Source organism: Thermothelomyces heterothallicus, assembly GCF_042370625.1.
Source record: "Thermothelomyces heterothallicus CBS 202.75 unplaced genomic scaffold P884_scaffold_6, whole genome shotgun sequence".
Lineage (NCBI taxonomy): Eukaryota > Fungi > Ascomycota > Sordariomycetes > Sordariales > Chaetomiaceae > Thermothelomyces > Thermothelomyces heterothallicus.
Window position 1 is genome coordinate 257,852 of NW_027192567.1, and position 14,285 is coordinate 272,136.

Consider the following 14,285-nt stretch of genomic DNA (forward strand, 5'->3'; position numbering starts at 1 on the left):
GCATGACAGTTTGAGGGTTTCGTTGGAAGCCCTAAGGATTCATCGGCGCCTGCTCTACCTGCTATCTTTATTCCTTCTCCCAATTTTCTTGCGCTACACTTCAACGTCTTGCCGAGACTATCCAGCTCTGCAAACCCGAACGTGGTGGTGTGTCCGTCATGGGCAAGTCGTTTCACCCTCCCCAAGCAGACCCTTTCCATTTTCTTTTGGCTGAAACGAAGAAATTCTGTTGTCCTAGACACCGACAATAAAACCAAACCTACGCCCGTTAGACAAATTTCCTATTTTGTTGACATATCCTGTGTTTTGATCATCCAGTTTCCCCAGTCGTAGTACCCACGCTTTCTTTAACCGATATCCTCCCCGGGCCAACCTCGCATCGCGTCACCGGAAGCGTATCGATGACACCATGCTTTCCGAACACCAATTATATAACTGAGCCCAACGCAGATTTTGTTTGTATAACAGACCCACAAGCAGAGAAAGCCCAACAACAACCTCACAAGATCTCCTCCTCCTCTTCCTCGCCCCCTTCAGCCGTCGCAACCGGCGCCGACACGGCCGGCGCGGCAGAAGCTTCTGAAGTGCCAGGTGTCTGCCCGAGATCGTCAGCCCCCTCCATCTCGGCGTCTCCATCGTCCGCATAAAAAGCCTCCACCATGGCGTCCTCCTCCATCTTGGCCCTCGCCTTCTTGCTCAGCAGCTTGCGTTGCTCCTCCGTCAGCTCGAAGGCCTCCTTGTTGATCTCGTCCCACGTCTTCTTCCGCGAGTGGATGACCTTGGCGTGGCCCTTGCTCTTCTGCACCTTGACCGCGGTGCGGTCCATGATGGCCTCGGCGCGGCTCATGCTCTGCTCGCGTCGCCGCCGCGCCTTCGAGCTCAGCACCGCCTTCCGGCCCGACTTGGCCTTCTTGATGGCGCCACCGGCCTGGCGCGCCGCGAGCACCGCCGGCCGCCGGTCGACGGATTCTTGCGGCGGCCGCACGTTCTTTAGAGACTTGTCGGTGTCGATGCTAGGGGAGGTTGCACGCCTGGCGGCGCGGGAGTGTATTGAGGGGCCTGAGAGGGGGGGAGGGGGGGGGGGTGTTTTAACAAAAGAGAGGCAAAGAGTTAGTCACAATACGAGTCCACTCGAGAGCGCACTGTCTCTTTGGGTAATGCACATACCTCTCTTGCCCTTGGAAATGGTCCCTTTCGCCATCGTGTCTTTACGCCCGTGTTTCGTTTCGTTATCGAGGGCAGTAGCGTGGGGCTTCATCCGCGAATTTCTTATCGCTCTCGATATTTTAGTGTACGTCCCCTTGTAGGTTCTGGTGGGGCCTCGCGAGCTATCAGGCGCCTGGCCTGCAGGGGTGAACACTCGCATCCCCACACTTGTGACCCGGCAAGGCTTCAGGCGGCCAATTGGTGCCGTCAGCCGGCCAAGGAAGGGAAAGCTAAGCCTGGAGCCCCCAAGAAACCTTCACGCATCTTGCTCCCGGAACTCGCTTGTCTCGAACGTTTTCTGGCCTTGCCAACAGCTGTCCTGTGTACGGTGATATCCTGTTTCCCATATCTGCATGGCTGGGCGGCTCCGTTCTCTTGTTACCGGACAATGGCATTTTTTGCATCTCTTATTGTTTTTGACGCCGTCGAACGCCTGATCTAGCCACGTACTCGCAGTCTCTTTGTTTGCCAGGCTCTCCTGGCCTTCAATGTGGTCTGCTACCCTCCTTTCGTCACAGAAATGAACACCGACACGAGGCGCATGCTCAGCAAGTTCGATTCTCGCGGCCATCCTGACTTGTATCAGCACTACAGTGACGGGCAACTGCGGATTCGGCTCACCAACCCGAGCGTGGTCGTTACCGCTGCGCTGCTCGTCGTTAGCATAGTATACCAGGCAGTCCGCCAACAGCGCCGACTCCCATCGCTCCCTCAGCTTCTATGGGACGCGGCAGTGGCGGTGATTCCGGCTCGCATCCTCTTTGCCGTTGATCGCTTCATAACCCCCCCGCTTGTTCCAACACACATGCTCAAGACGCAGCCGCCGACCCGCGCCGCCAAGAGCGAAGCCTTGAGGAGGATTCTCGGGATCGACAATGGGGGCGGGATAATCGGCTCGGTATCTCAGGCTGGCCGCCGGAGTCTGAGCAGCCTTTCCGGCGCTGCTCTGGGAACCAAAACCGCGAGCGACCAGCCACCCGGCCTGGGGAATTATGACAATTCGTGTTTTCAGAACAGCATTCTGCAGGGCCTTGCGGCTCTCAAGCCGCTCCCGGCCTACCTGTCGGCAGTCTCCCTCGGGCGAAGGATAGAATCGTCTCCGACTAGCACGGTCGACACGCTCCGCGAACTGATCGCTGAGCTCACCGATCCTTCGAGCAATGGCAAGACGCTCTGGACGCCGAGAGTCTTGAAGAATATGAATACTTGGCAGCAGCAAGACGCGCAGGAGTATTACTCGAAACTCCTGGACCAGATCGACAACGAGATTGCGAGGGCGACACGTGCGCTTAAACACCACCCCGGGCTCGAAACCGGCCGCACCAGCTACGATGCTTCGGCGAGCCAACACAGCGATGATAGCGGCTATGATAGTCTTCACGGCCACTCGAAGCCGGGTCCCGAGCCCCGTATCACGCGCAATCCGCTCGAAGGGCTGATGGCGCAGCGCGTGGCCTGCGTCAACTGCGGCTATTGCGAGGGGCTGAATCTGATTCCCTTCAACTGTTTGACACTGACCCTCGGAAACCTGCCAGAGCACGATCTCTATGAGCGGTTAGATCATTACACCAAGGTCGAGTCGATCGAGGGCGTCGAGTGCCTGAAATGCTCCCTTCTGATGTGCCGAGATCTTATCAAAGCTCTCGCCGAGCGTGCCGGGGCGGTTCCCGAGTTGCAGCGGAGACTGGAGAGCGTGGAAGAAGCGCTGGAGGAAGAGGCGTTTGACGAAGAGACGCTGACGAAGAAGTGCGGCCTCACGCCGAAAATGCGGGCTAGCTCGACAAAGACAAAGCAGATTGTGCTCGCCCGTCCGCCGCAGAGCCTGGTTTTCCACATTAACCGATCTGGTTTTGACGAACAAACGGGCTACATGTTCAAGAACTCGGCCGCTGTCCGGTTCCCCATGATGCTCGACCTCGGTCCTTGGTGCTTGGGTAGTACCGATGCGCGGGTGAACCTGGAGGAGGGCACGGTGGCTGCGCGGGACGTCGAGCAGTGGACGCTGGATCCCAAGGCATCTATGGTTGCGGGAGACCGGGAGCCATCTAGGATAACCGGCCCCATATACGAGCTGCGCGCTGTCGTCACGCACTACGGACGTCACGAGAATGGGCATTACGTCTGCTACCGAAAACATCCCGTGTTTTCGCATCCGGTCACGAACAAGCGGGAAACAGCCGAGACGTTCGATGATGGGGTATGGCAGGAGAAGGAGGAGGAGGTCGACGACGGCATGATCTTGGACGAGGCGACAAGACAGGGGGATGACGGGAATGGCGCGAGCGAGGCTGATGAGTCGGCATCAGCTCGGGACAGCCCGCCGTCGCAGTGGTGGCGGTTAAGCGACGAGGACGTATACCCGGTGGATGAGCAAACCGTCCTCTCCCAGGGTGGTGTCTTCATGCTCTTTTACGATTGTGTGGATCCCAACCCAGCCCTGGTTTCGGACATCGACAAGCCTACCACGGAGGAGCAAACCGCAGACGATTGCAACATGACCGATGCGGCCGCCGCATCACGCGTTGCCACTCAGAGTCCAGGCCTTGTGCAGGAAGATGGAACATTGTTGGAGGACCCGGATTCTTCGGCGGAGCTCGGCGATCCCCCTACCCCATGCGAGACGGTGGGATCAACAAATACCGCGTCGGAGGGGCCGGGACTAGTCGAGGCTGCTGGTCAACCGCAACCTGCCTTGCCAACCCCCGGTGTTCCGACTCTGGACGAGGTGGAGGGTCAGAATGTCGGTCCGCCCGTCTGCGGACCTGGCTACACAGCCGACGGATGACGTCGCGATCCCACAGCCTCTTTCCCGGGCTACTGAAGTCTAGGCCGCCGCAGCGTGCGTAAGGATGAGGAGAGATTTCTCGGGAGTTCCTGCCTTGGGTTGTCTTGCTTGTTGTCATGCATAGCGAACGGCGTTGTTGGGTTCTTAAGGGGTTCATGAGGGGCACCGTTTCCCCGCCCATGCTTGGGCCAGGTTTATGGGCAGTTCGGCGTGGGGCTTTATTCAGCACTTGGCCGGGCCACATAGATGTGTTTATGGGTTCGAAACATAGTTAATCAGAGGGGCAAGCGAAGGCGCGTCTATGGATGTGTCATGCCCGGTTATGGTCACATCATTTTCCAGCATATGAACAAGCCGTTCCCCTGTTGACGGGCTGCCCATGGATGGTCTCGGCGAAGAGATGTGCGTTATATAAGTAACCATCCGGAGGTGGTCGCGGTGTGCGGGAGGTACGCCAGGTACGGTATCAACTCCCCGATCCCCGGCCTCTTTTACGAAGCAAACCAGTTTGTCCCTTCTGGTCTTGTGACATGACGCGAGTACGAGAGGAAAAAAAAAAAAAAAAAAAAAAGAGAGAGAGAGAGAGAGAGAGAGAGGGAGAGGCGACATAGCATCTGCAATATTGATCTTGGGGAGAATTGGACCACAGAGGAAGTGGATCGGAGAGTGATTCATGAGCGTCAGCGCCTCATTATTCCCGCCTGCGCACAACAAGAACAGCCCGGTCGTGGACGCAGGTTCCGTTTTCTCTGAGTTTAGAGAGATGCTCAAGAAGTGGGATATTTCGTGTGCCAACATTGATCTCTTACACGAGTGAGCACCCGAGGTCATATATTATGGGAAGGGGAAAGGGAGTCAGAGGTGACGGGAACAACAGCTTCTCGACCGAAAAGAGGTCGAATGATAAAACGGCAATCGTGCAGAGTTTTGAGAGAGTTTGCAGATCGCATCCAGCCGGGTACCCGAATCGAATAATCCGTTTGGTATGTATACGGTACCCATGTAATCCTTACACGTCGAAAGTTAAAAAAAAGAAGAAAAAAAGGTTGGCCACCCCGCATGCACAATGACCCGTCGAGAGGATCTCCGCTGTTTGTGGTAGAGTGGGGCACAGCTCTCGTATGTACGGAGTAATCCGTACAAGTACTTCGTACGCTACTAGGCTGGCACATACCTCGAGTAACTACGACTTACCACTTAGTTACCTGGCGCAGCCTGATGACAGCCTGGATCTAAATTGGGAAACGCCCCAACAAAGGGGCCCGCACTAGTTGCCCATTGAGCTTGTTCAGCCCTTCCTTCTGACGCCTGTTGGGCAACAACCGCCCATTCTCTCTCTCTCTCTTCGGACCGTCATCCCCCGTGCCGTCCCCCTTCCTCCATTCGCCAAAGGCAGCAAAGGCGGCCGAATTGAGTGATTTCTGGACCGAACGGCTGATGCTCTCTCTCTTTCGAGCTAAAGCCTCTCCGATGCCCATCGGTCGGTCGCCCATCCTCCCTTGCTCGACCGTAGAATAAAAAGCGACTCGGCTTCGAAATTTGAAATTTGGCGACCTGTTTTTTTTTTCGGGGGGTGTGACCCAGACCGTTGACCGTGTATTCCACCCCACCCCCTTCAAGAAGCCCGATCGCTTGCCTGGAGACCCGGCGGAACCCTTCGGTCTCCCGTCCCGCGCCGACATGGCCGAGGACGATGTGGAGCGTCAAGTCGAGAAGGCCACCCCGGCTGAGCGATCGGTCCATGTGGTGTTCTACATCGGGTATGTTTTCGCCAGTAGTGTGGCAGATATGTATATACATATATATCTATAATTCTCTCTCTCTTTTTTTTTTTTTTTTTTTGTCGAGTTTGGATTGTGCTTACGATTTCGCTTTGCGGCAGGAGTTGGATCTTCTTTTCCAATTTGACCATCCTCTTTAACAAATGGATCATCGACAGTCGGGGATTCAGTAAGTGCTCCAACCGGTGCTACGGAACCGAGTATTCGGGCAAAGATTACTAACTGCGGTCGGCAGAATACCGTATGCTCTTGCCCGCTCCGAACTAGTTCTAACTTTTCATCCGCTCATCCGTCGACAGCCGTGATCCTGACATGTTGGCACCTCATCTTCGCATCCGTCGCGACCCAGGTCCTGGCGCGGACCACCACGCTGCTCGACGGGCGCAAGAAGGTCAAGATGACTGGGCGTACCTACCTGCGCGCGATTGTGCCCATCGGCCTGCTCTACAGCGCTAGCCTGGTCTGCAGCAACATGGTCTACCTGTACCTCAGCGTCGCCTTCATCCAGATGCTCAAGGCCGCCGCCCCCGTCGCGGTTCTCCTGACGAGCTGGGCCTGGGGCGTCGAGGAGCCCTCGCTCAAGCGCTTCCTCAACGTCCTGCTCATCGTTGCCGGCGTGGCCCTCGCCAGCTTCGGCGAGATCGACTTCAGCCTCGCCGGCTTCCTCTTCCAGCTCGGCGGCATCGTGTTCGAGGCCATGCGCCTCGTCATGATCCAGGTCCTGCTGTCCGGCGACACCCAGAAGATGGACCCGCTCGTCAGCCTCTACTACTACGCTCCCGTCTGCGCCCTCATGAACATCATCATCGCCATCGGCTCCGAGGCCAACGCCTTCGACCCGGCCGATCTCGCCAGGGCCGGCTGCGGCTTGCTGCTGCTCAACGCCATGGTCGCCTTCATGCTCAACGTGAGCAGCGTTTTCCTCGTAAGCGCTCGATGTCTAATTCTCCCCCGAGTCCCCTCGCATCTCTCTCTCTCTCTCTCTCTCTCTCTCTCTCTCTCTCTCTCTCTCTAACGCCTCAACCCTTCTTTTTAAAATCAAGATTGGCAAAACATCCGGCCTCGTCATGACCCTGACCGGCATCCTCAAAAACATCCTCCTCGTCATCCTCTCGGTCATGATCTGGCGCACGACCATCTCGTGGCTGCAATTCTTTGGCTACACCATTGCCCTGGCCGGCCTCCTCTACTACTCCCTCGGCGGGGAGCAGATCGCCTTTCTTTGCCAGGCCGCTTGGGCTTTTGCCAAGGGCGGCGCGGACGATCAGCAGGGGGGCGGGCTACCGCCTGCTGTGCGCAGGGCGCTGATTATAGCCTTTTGCGCCTTGGTCGTCATGTTTCTTGTTGGCGCGTTCTTTGACGGAGGGGACGTTATGAGGCGGTTGGGCGGGTTGGGGACGTCGTAGCGTGTATGAACCACCCCCCTTCCCCCGTTTGGACCGAGTGGGATGGTGAGAATGGGATTCTTAGATGGGACATGCATGGCGTTAATAAGGATAAGGCTAACTCCCTCCCCTTGAGGGGAAATGGGGGGTTCCTGTGCACATACAATGGTCCTGATTTCACCGCTCGCAATGGAAGTACCAAACCATGTGGTCGCTCTGGTCTAGCAGAGAACACTCTGATGATCCAAAGAGACTTGAAACTTGTCATCGGGCTTGCTGGTTGGTGGTCAGGACATCTCGAGAAGACAATATACAGGAGAGGAGGGTTGACTAGGCCCCTGTCACACTTGGCAATCGCACTCGACAACAGACCAGTGTTCTAAGAACGGACAGTATTTGTAGTGTTTCTATTACGAAACAATCTCACGGGAGATGACCGCTTGGCTCAGTAGGCTATATTCTTCCGAAAGGCAAAGGCGCCCCGGTCCGGTTCACCACTCGTGTTTTGTTCTGCTTTCTTGAACCTTTCCTCCCTGGCGCCCAAATGATCCCGCTGAATGGCCGCCAATGCTCCTTTTCTCGTCGAAACACATTACATACGTGTAGCTTGAGCTGCGTTGGCTCGCTTGCCAAGCCGGCTCCTCCGGCCGCAGCCCTCCACTCCTCTAATCGCTGTCTCTGCCCCTGTTAATGCCCGGGGCGTTTGGTGCCGGTGAACGCGATAGGCTCGATTTAATTACGCGTTGGCGTGGTAAGACGAGCTGCTCTCTCTGCCTGCGGCAGATTCGGCGAGTGTGATAGGCCTGGGTCGTCAGACAAATCGTACCTTCTAGCCACGACTTCTGCTCCGTGTCCGGCTGTCGTGTCGAGTCCGCCCATGATCACGCTCACGCTCACGCTCACGCTCTCGGTCTCGGTCTCGATCCCGATCTCGATCGCGATCTCGGTCCCGGTCCCGGTCCCGGTCCCAATCTCTATCGCGCCGAGAAGACACACTGCGCTCGCGCCGGCTGCGGCGATAGTGGCTGTCCCGATCTCGGTCACGGTCACGGTCACGGTCACGACTTCTGTCTCTTGACCTGTCCCTATCGCGCTCACGGCTTCTCGACCGGCTGTGGCGTCTCGTGCCTCGACGGTCGTCTCTTGCGCGGTCTCCATCGCGATCGCGTGAACGGTCGCGCCTGTCCCGGTCCCGGTCCCGGTCCCGGTCCCGATTTCTGTCTCGCGGCCGATCGCGGTCGCCGTCATAACGATCGCCGCCTCGGTAGTCCATGCGGTCGCGCTCTTGGTCCCGGTCTCGGTGGCGATCTCGGTCGCCGGGTAAGTATCGATCATGTTCCTCTGGGTCGCGCCTGCGCTTGAGATCAGGTGATCTATCTCCTGGCCGACAATCGTCGATACCGGGCACTGGGAGGCCCTTCTCCCTAGCCTCTTTCTGGGCCGCCAGGTAGGCCTTAGCTTCCTGTTCGCGCTTCTTCACTTCGGCTTGTTTCCAGGCTTCCATGTCAGTGTGGCTCATGCGGGAAGGGGGCCGCGCAGACCGGGAGCGGCTCCTGCGTCGTCGCTCTCTATCTTCCTCTTTGATCCTGTCTTTCTCGCGGTTGCGGTCACGGCTGCGATCTCGGTCGCTGCGAGCGCGAGAACGACTGCGTTCTCGTCTGTCGCGATAATCACGGTCTCGGTCCCTGGATCGGGAGCGGCTTCTATCCCTGCGGCCGAATCGCAGGCGGGAGCGAGAGCGATCCCGCCGTTCGGTTCTTGGGCGCGGTGAGCGACTGCGGTCGCGAGAATCACGGCGGCGAGAGCGGCTCCTATCCCTCCTGTCGTCGATCCTCGCCGACCTGAGACGGGAACGGCTCCGCTCCCGCCGGTCGGCCCTGTCACGAGACCGGCTCCGGTCTCCGTAATCGTATCTTCGATCTTCCTTGCGGTCATCTCTCCTTGTCGAGCGGGAGTCGTCGCGACGACTGTGACGGTACTCGTCACGGCGGTCGTCCCGATAATCGTCTTTCCGTTCATCTCTCCTGTCGCGGAACCTTGACCGGCTCCTCCGCCGAGAGCGGCTACGGTCGCGGGGCCGAGGAGTGCGCGTGCGCGAGCGCGAGCGCGAGCGAGCATCCCTCCGTCTGTGGTCAACGCTCCTGGACCGGCTTCTCTCTCTGCCGCGGTGGGCCCGTGAATCGCGGGAAGGACTCCTAGTCCGACCTCTCTCGGGCTTCGCCTCGGGATCCTTGGAAGCGGTGGATAGCTTGGTATTGCTCGACTCTTTTGTGTCTTTAGAATCCGTGGGTTTTTTCGAGTCTAATGCGGACGTCTTAGCCTCCACAGCCTTGGGCTCGGAAAGCTTTGTCGCCGGGCGCTGGATCGGGGTAATCGCAGAGGCCGGCTTTGCTTTCTTTGGGGGAGGAACAAGCGTCTCATCAACCTCCAACTCGGGCTGCTTGGTGGCAACGCGCTTGCTCTCCCGAAGAAGGTCAGCCAGAGCTTCCTGTTCGAGCCGTTCGTGGTCTTCCTTGCTGAGCTTCTTTTCAACCTCGTCCGTTCGGCCATCGATGGACGGTTTCGCTCTGCTCTCGCGGCTATCTCGCCGATCCCGCGTTCGGTCCCTCTCTCTATCCCTCTCCCTATCCCTCTCTCTTCCACGGTCCCTATCCCTTGAACGATCTCTTGGAGTACCTCGGTAGCTGTCATAACCTCGTTCACGGTACCGTTCACGATCTCGGTCCCGATCCCGGTCCCGGTCGCGATCACGGTGGTCACGATCTCGGTCATGATCTCTGTCGCGATCTCGGTCATGATCTCTGTCGCGATCTCGGTCATGATCTCTGTCGCGATCTCGGTCACGGTCACGGTCACGGTCGCGGTCGCGGTCGCGGCTCCGTTCCCTCTCTCTTCGGCTCTCACGCTCCCGCTCCCGCTCCTTCTCGCGCTCCCTTTCCAGTTCTCTCTCCTTCTCGCGACGTTCGCGGCGTTCCTTTTCCCTCCGCTCATCTTCCTCGCGCTCCTTTTTCCTCCGTTCTTCCCGAGCGATCCTCTCGGCCTCGCGCCTCTTGGCATCTTCCCTCGCCTTGATCTCACGCTCGAGTTGTCGCTTCTTCTCCTCAACCGCCTTCAGCTCGGCCCGAACACGTTCCCGCTCGGCCCGGCGGGCGGCCGTTTCGGCGGCATATTCCTCGTCTGTCTTGGCGCCACGGATGCGCTCTTGCTCAGCGGCTTCGTCCCCGATCTCGGCGCGCCGTAGCTGGCGAATGTGCTCCTCGATGGCGCGGCTGTCGATCAGCGCGCTGATGAGCTCCTCCGCCTTCTGGTAGACGCCCCCGCGGTCGAGCGCGCCATCGATAAGGGCTGCGGCTTTTCCTCGCTCGAGAGTTAGCAGCTGCGTGGGATTGCGCTCGACCTCCTGCTCGGCGACTTCAAGAATGGCTTTGGTGACTTGGGCTTCGTAGTCCTGGTCTCGCGCGTTAGCAATCCAGGCGGTGTCAGACCTGGAGAGTGGAGCATACACTGGCTTCAAACTTCTCCCACACTTGTTTCCGGATGGCGTCGTAGCCGCCCTTTTTCTTGAAGGCGTGTGCGAGCCCTTCGATGGCCGTCCGCGTCGCCGAGGGCAGCGGCAGGTCGGAAGCCTTGAACTTTCGAGGGGCAGGAGGCGCGACCGTCTGCTGTTCGCCCGAGGCGGCCGTGGCCGTAGCCGAGGGCTCGAGAGCAGCAGGCATGACGGCGAATGACGGGCGTCGTGGTTTGCCGCCGAAACTTTGAAAATGTGGTGGTTGCCCTTTCTTGCTTGGACGTGCAAGCAAATGCAAAAGTGCCGTGCAGTTGCTCAGGTCATTTCTGCCGGTTTCGCGGGTAAGACACGGAACAAGGAGGACCTCTGTTGAGGTGGAATCTGGAAATCCAAGGTGTAAAAGGCGTCGCAGTTCTTCACGCGATCGATTGTTTTTGGGGGTGCAAGCCGTAGTGTATGTACGGATTAACTACATACATCCGTACTTGTAGAAGTACTCGTGTAGTACTACGATACAAAGACAAGGGCAGGGGAGGGATCAAGCCACACTGTTGGAATAACTTAACTAACCAGCGCCTCATGCTAACGATTTGGCATTTGATGAGGTGGGGATTGGCGCACAGGCCGCCCCATCGGAAGGTGGCTTTGCAATTCGACGCAGGAGCCAATTGCCCGCAAACCATCGCAACGTCAGATCACGAAGCTCCCAAGCAGCAAGCAGCTCTCCCCCAGAGCGCCAATTCCACTCCGTCGACGCCGGGATCTCGTCAGAGGAGGACCATACTCCCGGAATCTCTGCGAAGTTCCCGATAAAACACTCTCCGGAACCAGAAAACCCCCCCGGGCTCTCGAGCGATTTCCATTCGAGTCACGAGCAACGACACAACAACACCACACACAACCCACCAAGATGGTCAGCAGAGTTCTCTTCTGGGCCGGCTTCGGTATATCTCCCCCCACCCCGGCCCCCCCCTTCCCACCACACGACACGAGCAGACTAACCACCTGCGTCTCAACGCTCTCATCCAGGCATCGTCGTCCGCTTCTGGCAGCTCGGCATCGAGATGCGTCCCTTCTTCAACAAGGGCTCTCTCTGGGCGTACCCGGTTTTTGGCGGCGTCGGCGCGAGCTTCGGGTACTGGCTGCAGGGCGTGGATGAGCGGCAGACCAAGATGCTCGAGGAGCGAAAGCAGGCCATCCTGGAGAAGCGGGCGCGGAGGGCGGAGCGGGCAGCCAAGGCCGCGGCGGCCGCGCCGAGCGAGGCCGCTGCGTGAATCAAGGATATGGGTTGTCATGCTGGAGTTTGACGAAGAAGAAACAGATGCCGGGAGAAAGGGAGGAGACGAAATGGGATGCTGCTGGAGGGTTGTAAAAAGAGAAAAAGAGAGAGAGAGAGAGAGAGAGAGAGAGAGAGGCGTAACGGACTGCGACCCTGGCCCTTTCGGCAAGGATCGAAAAGCACCGAGCAAGCTGTTCCTCGCGAGCCAGATTCGAATGTACAAAGATTATTTCTTTCTGACTCCTCAGATAGCCCGTCCCGGCGCTCGACGGGCCCCAAAGCCGCAAAAGCAGCGCGGGCCGACAGATATCTGGGCGTCGGGGTCCCCCGGCCTGGCTTCAACTACACTAGCTAGCTCCTGTGCATTTCTGCCCAACCCTTGACCATGCCCCCTGCACCTTCGGTGTCCCGCTGACCCGGTTCATCTGGAGCAATCAATCAATCAATCAATCAGAGGGTCTTCCTGCTTCCTTAGCAAGGCCAAAATGGCCTGGGCTGGCGAGTTGCCGCCTCCGCTTTCAAACTCGGTGATGACGCCGGTGATGTACTTGTCATGGGTGTTGTCAAACAGCAACCGGAAAGAATCAGCCGTGTTCCTCTCGGGGTCAATCTCATTGTACGTGAGCGAATCAACCGAGACACGGTCGCGGTCGAAATTGATCGTCTCGCAAAGAACGATCACCTTGACGCCGGCGTTCATGGCGGCCATGGCTACGTCGGCCGTCCCCGACGGCGCATGGAGTGAACCGTTGGCAAAGATAGCCTCTCCTCCCAGGAAGACGTTGGACGCCGCGGCCACCTTGGGCCGTAGGCCGCCTAGGTTTGGGGAGTAGAGTACCGGAATGCCGGCCTGCCGCAGTGTCTTGGCCAGCTCCAGGCCGCTGCGCTGAAAAGGGTCGTCAATCACCGTCACGTCAAACGACTTGCCGTCGCGTTTTGCTTCGAGCAACGTCTTCTCGACGAGCCGATGCCTGCCGTAGGTCAGGATGGTGTCGCCCTCGTTGATCGACTGAGCAGCGTTCCGAGCAATCGCGTATTCGGCCAGCGTGATCCGCTCCTTGATCAGAAAGTCGATCCATTCCAGGAGACCCTCCTTCGCTTCGTCCTCGGCCGTGTCGATATCGAACTTGTTGACTTTGCCCTTCAACAGCCTGATGGCATTGCCCATAGCAAAGCACATTGGCCTGCACTCGGTGAGGTATTCAATCTGGGGGTTGAGGACGTGCGGGACGAAGTGACGAGACAATGAGTTTCCCTTTGGCGTTTCGTACGACTCGATAACCTGGCCGTTGGTGAGAAGGCTGGTTCGATGTGTGCGCGTATGCGTGTGTGTGTGTGTGTGTGCTCCAAGGGAGTTGGCCACTAACCTTCCTGAACGCCAAAAGAGTTGCCTTGAGGCGGGAGATGCTATCGTTAAGGGCAAATGTAGCCATCTGCTGCCCGACGGCCAGCACGGCGGGGTGCACGTCCTTATGCGCCTGGGATGTCGGTATCCGCTTTGCCATTGGCACGTGGCTGAAACAGTCGGGGATGGCGCTCCTAACATCCTTCTCTGTCATGGGCGAAGATGGCCGCCGCCCGCTGACTGACGGGCGATGCACCTGCAAATGCCCGCCCTTGCCCTGGGGCTGCTGCCCATCCTGTTTCCCTTTGCCCTTGCCTCCCTTCGCATCTGCGGCGGCGCCTCTGTCTCCGGCAGGTGATGCCGATTGGGCAGCGGCCCTGGCTTCTTTCACTTGCGCACGCCTCGCTGCCTTCTCTGCCTTTGCCTTGGCTTTCAGCTGGGCCGGCGTGAGTTTCTCTCTGTCGGCGGGAGGGGCCGTCGACTTGGCGGATGCTGGCGCGTTCTCAGTTCCATCTCGTGCGGCCGGGGCGGCGCTTCCGCTCGGAGCCCCGTTACTGGGGGGTCCGTTGTTCTCGGCGGGCATAATTTGGGAGCCAGTGCTCGGCGCCAGACTCTCGAGGGTATGGTACTTGGTTCGGTGACTGTCGGATTGCGCGGTGCGCGGGGCAGAGGGATGCTGCCGGAGCGTCTTCAGGGTCGTGTAACCACCTGAGGATTCTCTTTTTTTTTTTCCTCAGGAACAGATAAGCGCGCAGTGCCTGCTTTTGCGCGAAGGCGGTACCTCGTACTTTGCGACGTCACTAACCTGAAAGTGTGGCGTGGTCAAGTGAAATTTGGCCCCTCAGGTTTGGGAACTGAGGAATTGAGTCACAGAGCGCAAACATGCCGCCCAGCCTTGCCCCGCGCCCCGCCTCCATGCAGAACGGCTTGCAGACCACCAATCAGAAGTCACCCGCCCCTGCTAAGCATTGTTCTCGAAGCAGAGCTCATCCTTGA

The 14,285-nt window shown here is 58.4% G+C and overlaps 6 protein-coding genes across 6 annotated transcripts; 3 read left to right on the forward strand and 3 right to left on the reverse strand.

The window, feature by feature from the left end:
• Nucleotides 1–499: 499 nt before the first annotated feature.
• Nucleotides 500–1,201, reverse strand: P884DRAFT_298116 (Alb1-domain-containing protein; the record flags this gene model as incomplete). Its single annotated transcript, XM_069444576.1, has 2 exons — nucleotides 500–1,059; nucleotides 1,168–1,201. The coding sequence occupies 2 exons, from the start codon at nucleotides 1,199–1,201 to the stop codon at nucleotides 500–502; spliced, it is 594 nt and encodes a 197-aa protein (XP_069299145.1).
• A 313-nt stretch (nucleotides 1,202–1,514) lies between these two features.
• P884DRAFT_257072 (uncharacterized protein) lies at nucleotides 1,515–4,475 on the forward strand. The gene has a single exon (XM_069441110.1). The coding sequence runs from the start codon at nucleotides 1,727–1,729 to the stop codon at nucleotides 3,989–3,991; it is 2,265 nt and encodes a 754-aa protein (XP_069299146.1). The 5' UTR covers nucleotides 1,515–1,726; the 3' UTR covers nucleotides 3,992–4,475.
• Nucleotides 4,476–5,671: 1,196 nt separating this feature from the next.
• On the forward strand, nucleotides 5,672–7,178 carry P884DRAFT_298118 (triose-phosphate transporter family-domain-containing protein; the record flags this gene model as incomplete). Its single annotated transcript, XM_069444577.1, has 5 exons — nucleotides 5,672–5,751; nucleotides 5,874–5,941; nucleotides 6,008–6,013; nucleotides 6,072–6,697; nucleotides 6,816–7,178. The coding sequence occupies 5 exons, from the start codon at nucleotides 5,672–5,674 to the stop codon at nucleotides 7,176–7,178; spliced, it is 1,143 nt and encodes a 380-aa protein (XP_069299147.1).
• A 370-nt stretch (nucleotides 7,179–7,548) lies between these two features.
• P884DRAFT_219824 (complex proteins associated with Set1p component shg1-domain-containing protein) lies at nucleotides 7,549–11,065 on the reverse strand. The gene is made up of 2 exons (XM_069439426.1): nucleotides 10,661–11,065; nucleotides 7,549–10,605 (listed from the first exon to the last, which is right to left on the reverse strand). Exons 1-2 carry the CDS (start codon nucleotides 10,871–10,873, stop codon nucleotides 7,987–7,989), a joined length of 2,832 nt encoding a protein of 943 aa, XP_069299148.1. The 5' UTR covers nucleotides 10,874–11,065; the 3' UTR covers nucleotides 7,549–7,986.
• A 510-nt stretch (nucleotides 11,066–11,575) lies between these two features.
• On the forward strand, nucleotides 11,576–11,939 carry P884DRAFT_276071 (uncharacterized protein; the record flags this gene model as incomplete). Its single annotated transcript, XM_069442908.1, has 2 exons — nucleotides 11,576–11,609; nucleotides 11,695–11,939. The coding sequence occupies 2 exons, from the start codon at nucleotides 11,576–11,578 to the stop codon at nucleotides 11,937–11,939; spliced, it is 279 nt and encodes a 92-aa protein (XP_069299149.1).
• Nucleotides 11,940–12,196: 257 nt separating this feature from the next.
• On the reverse strand, nucleotides 12,197–14,121 carry P884DRAFT_239415 (uncharacterized protein). The gene is made up of 2 exons (XM_069440136.1): nucleotides 13,312–14,121; nucleotides 12,197–13,226 (listed from the first exon to the last, which is right to left on the reverse strand). The coding sequence occupies exons 1-2, from the start codon at nucleotides 13,870–13,872 to the stop codon at nucleotides 12,387–12,389; spliced, it is 1,401 nt and encodes a 466-aa protein (XP_069299150.1). The 5' UTR covers nucleotides 13,873–14,121; the 3' UTR covers nucleotides 12,197–12,386.
• Between the last annotated feature and the right edge of the window lie 164 nt (nucleotides 14,122–14,285).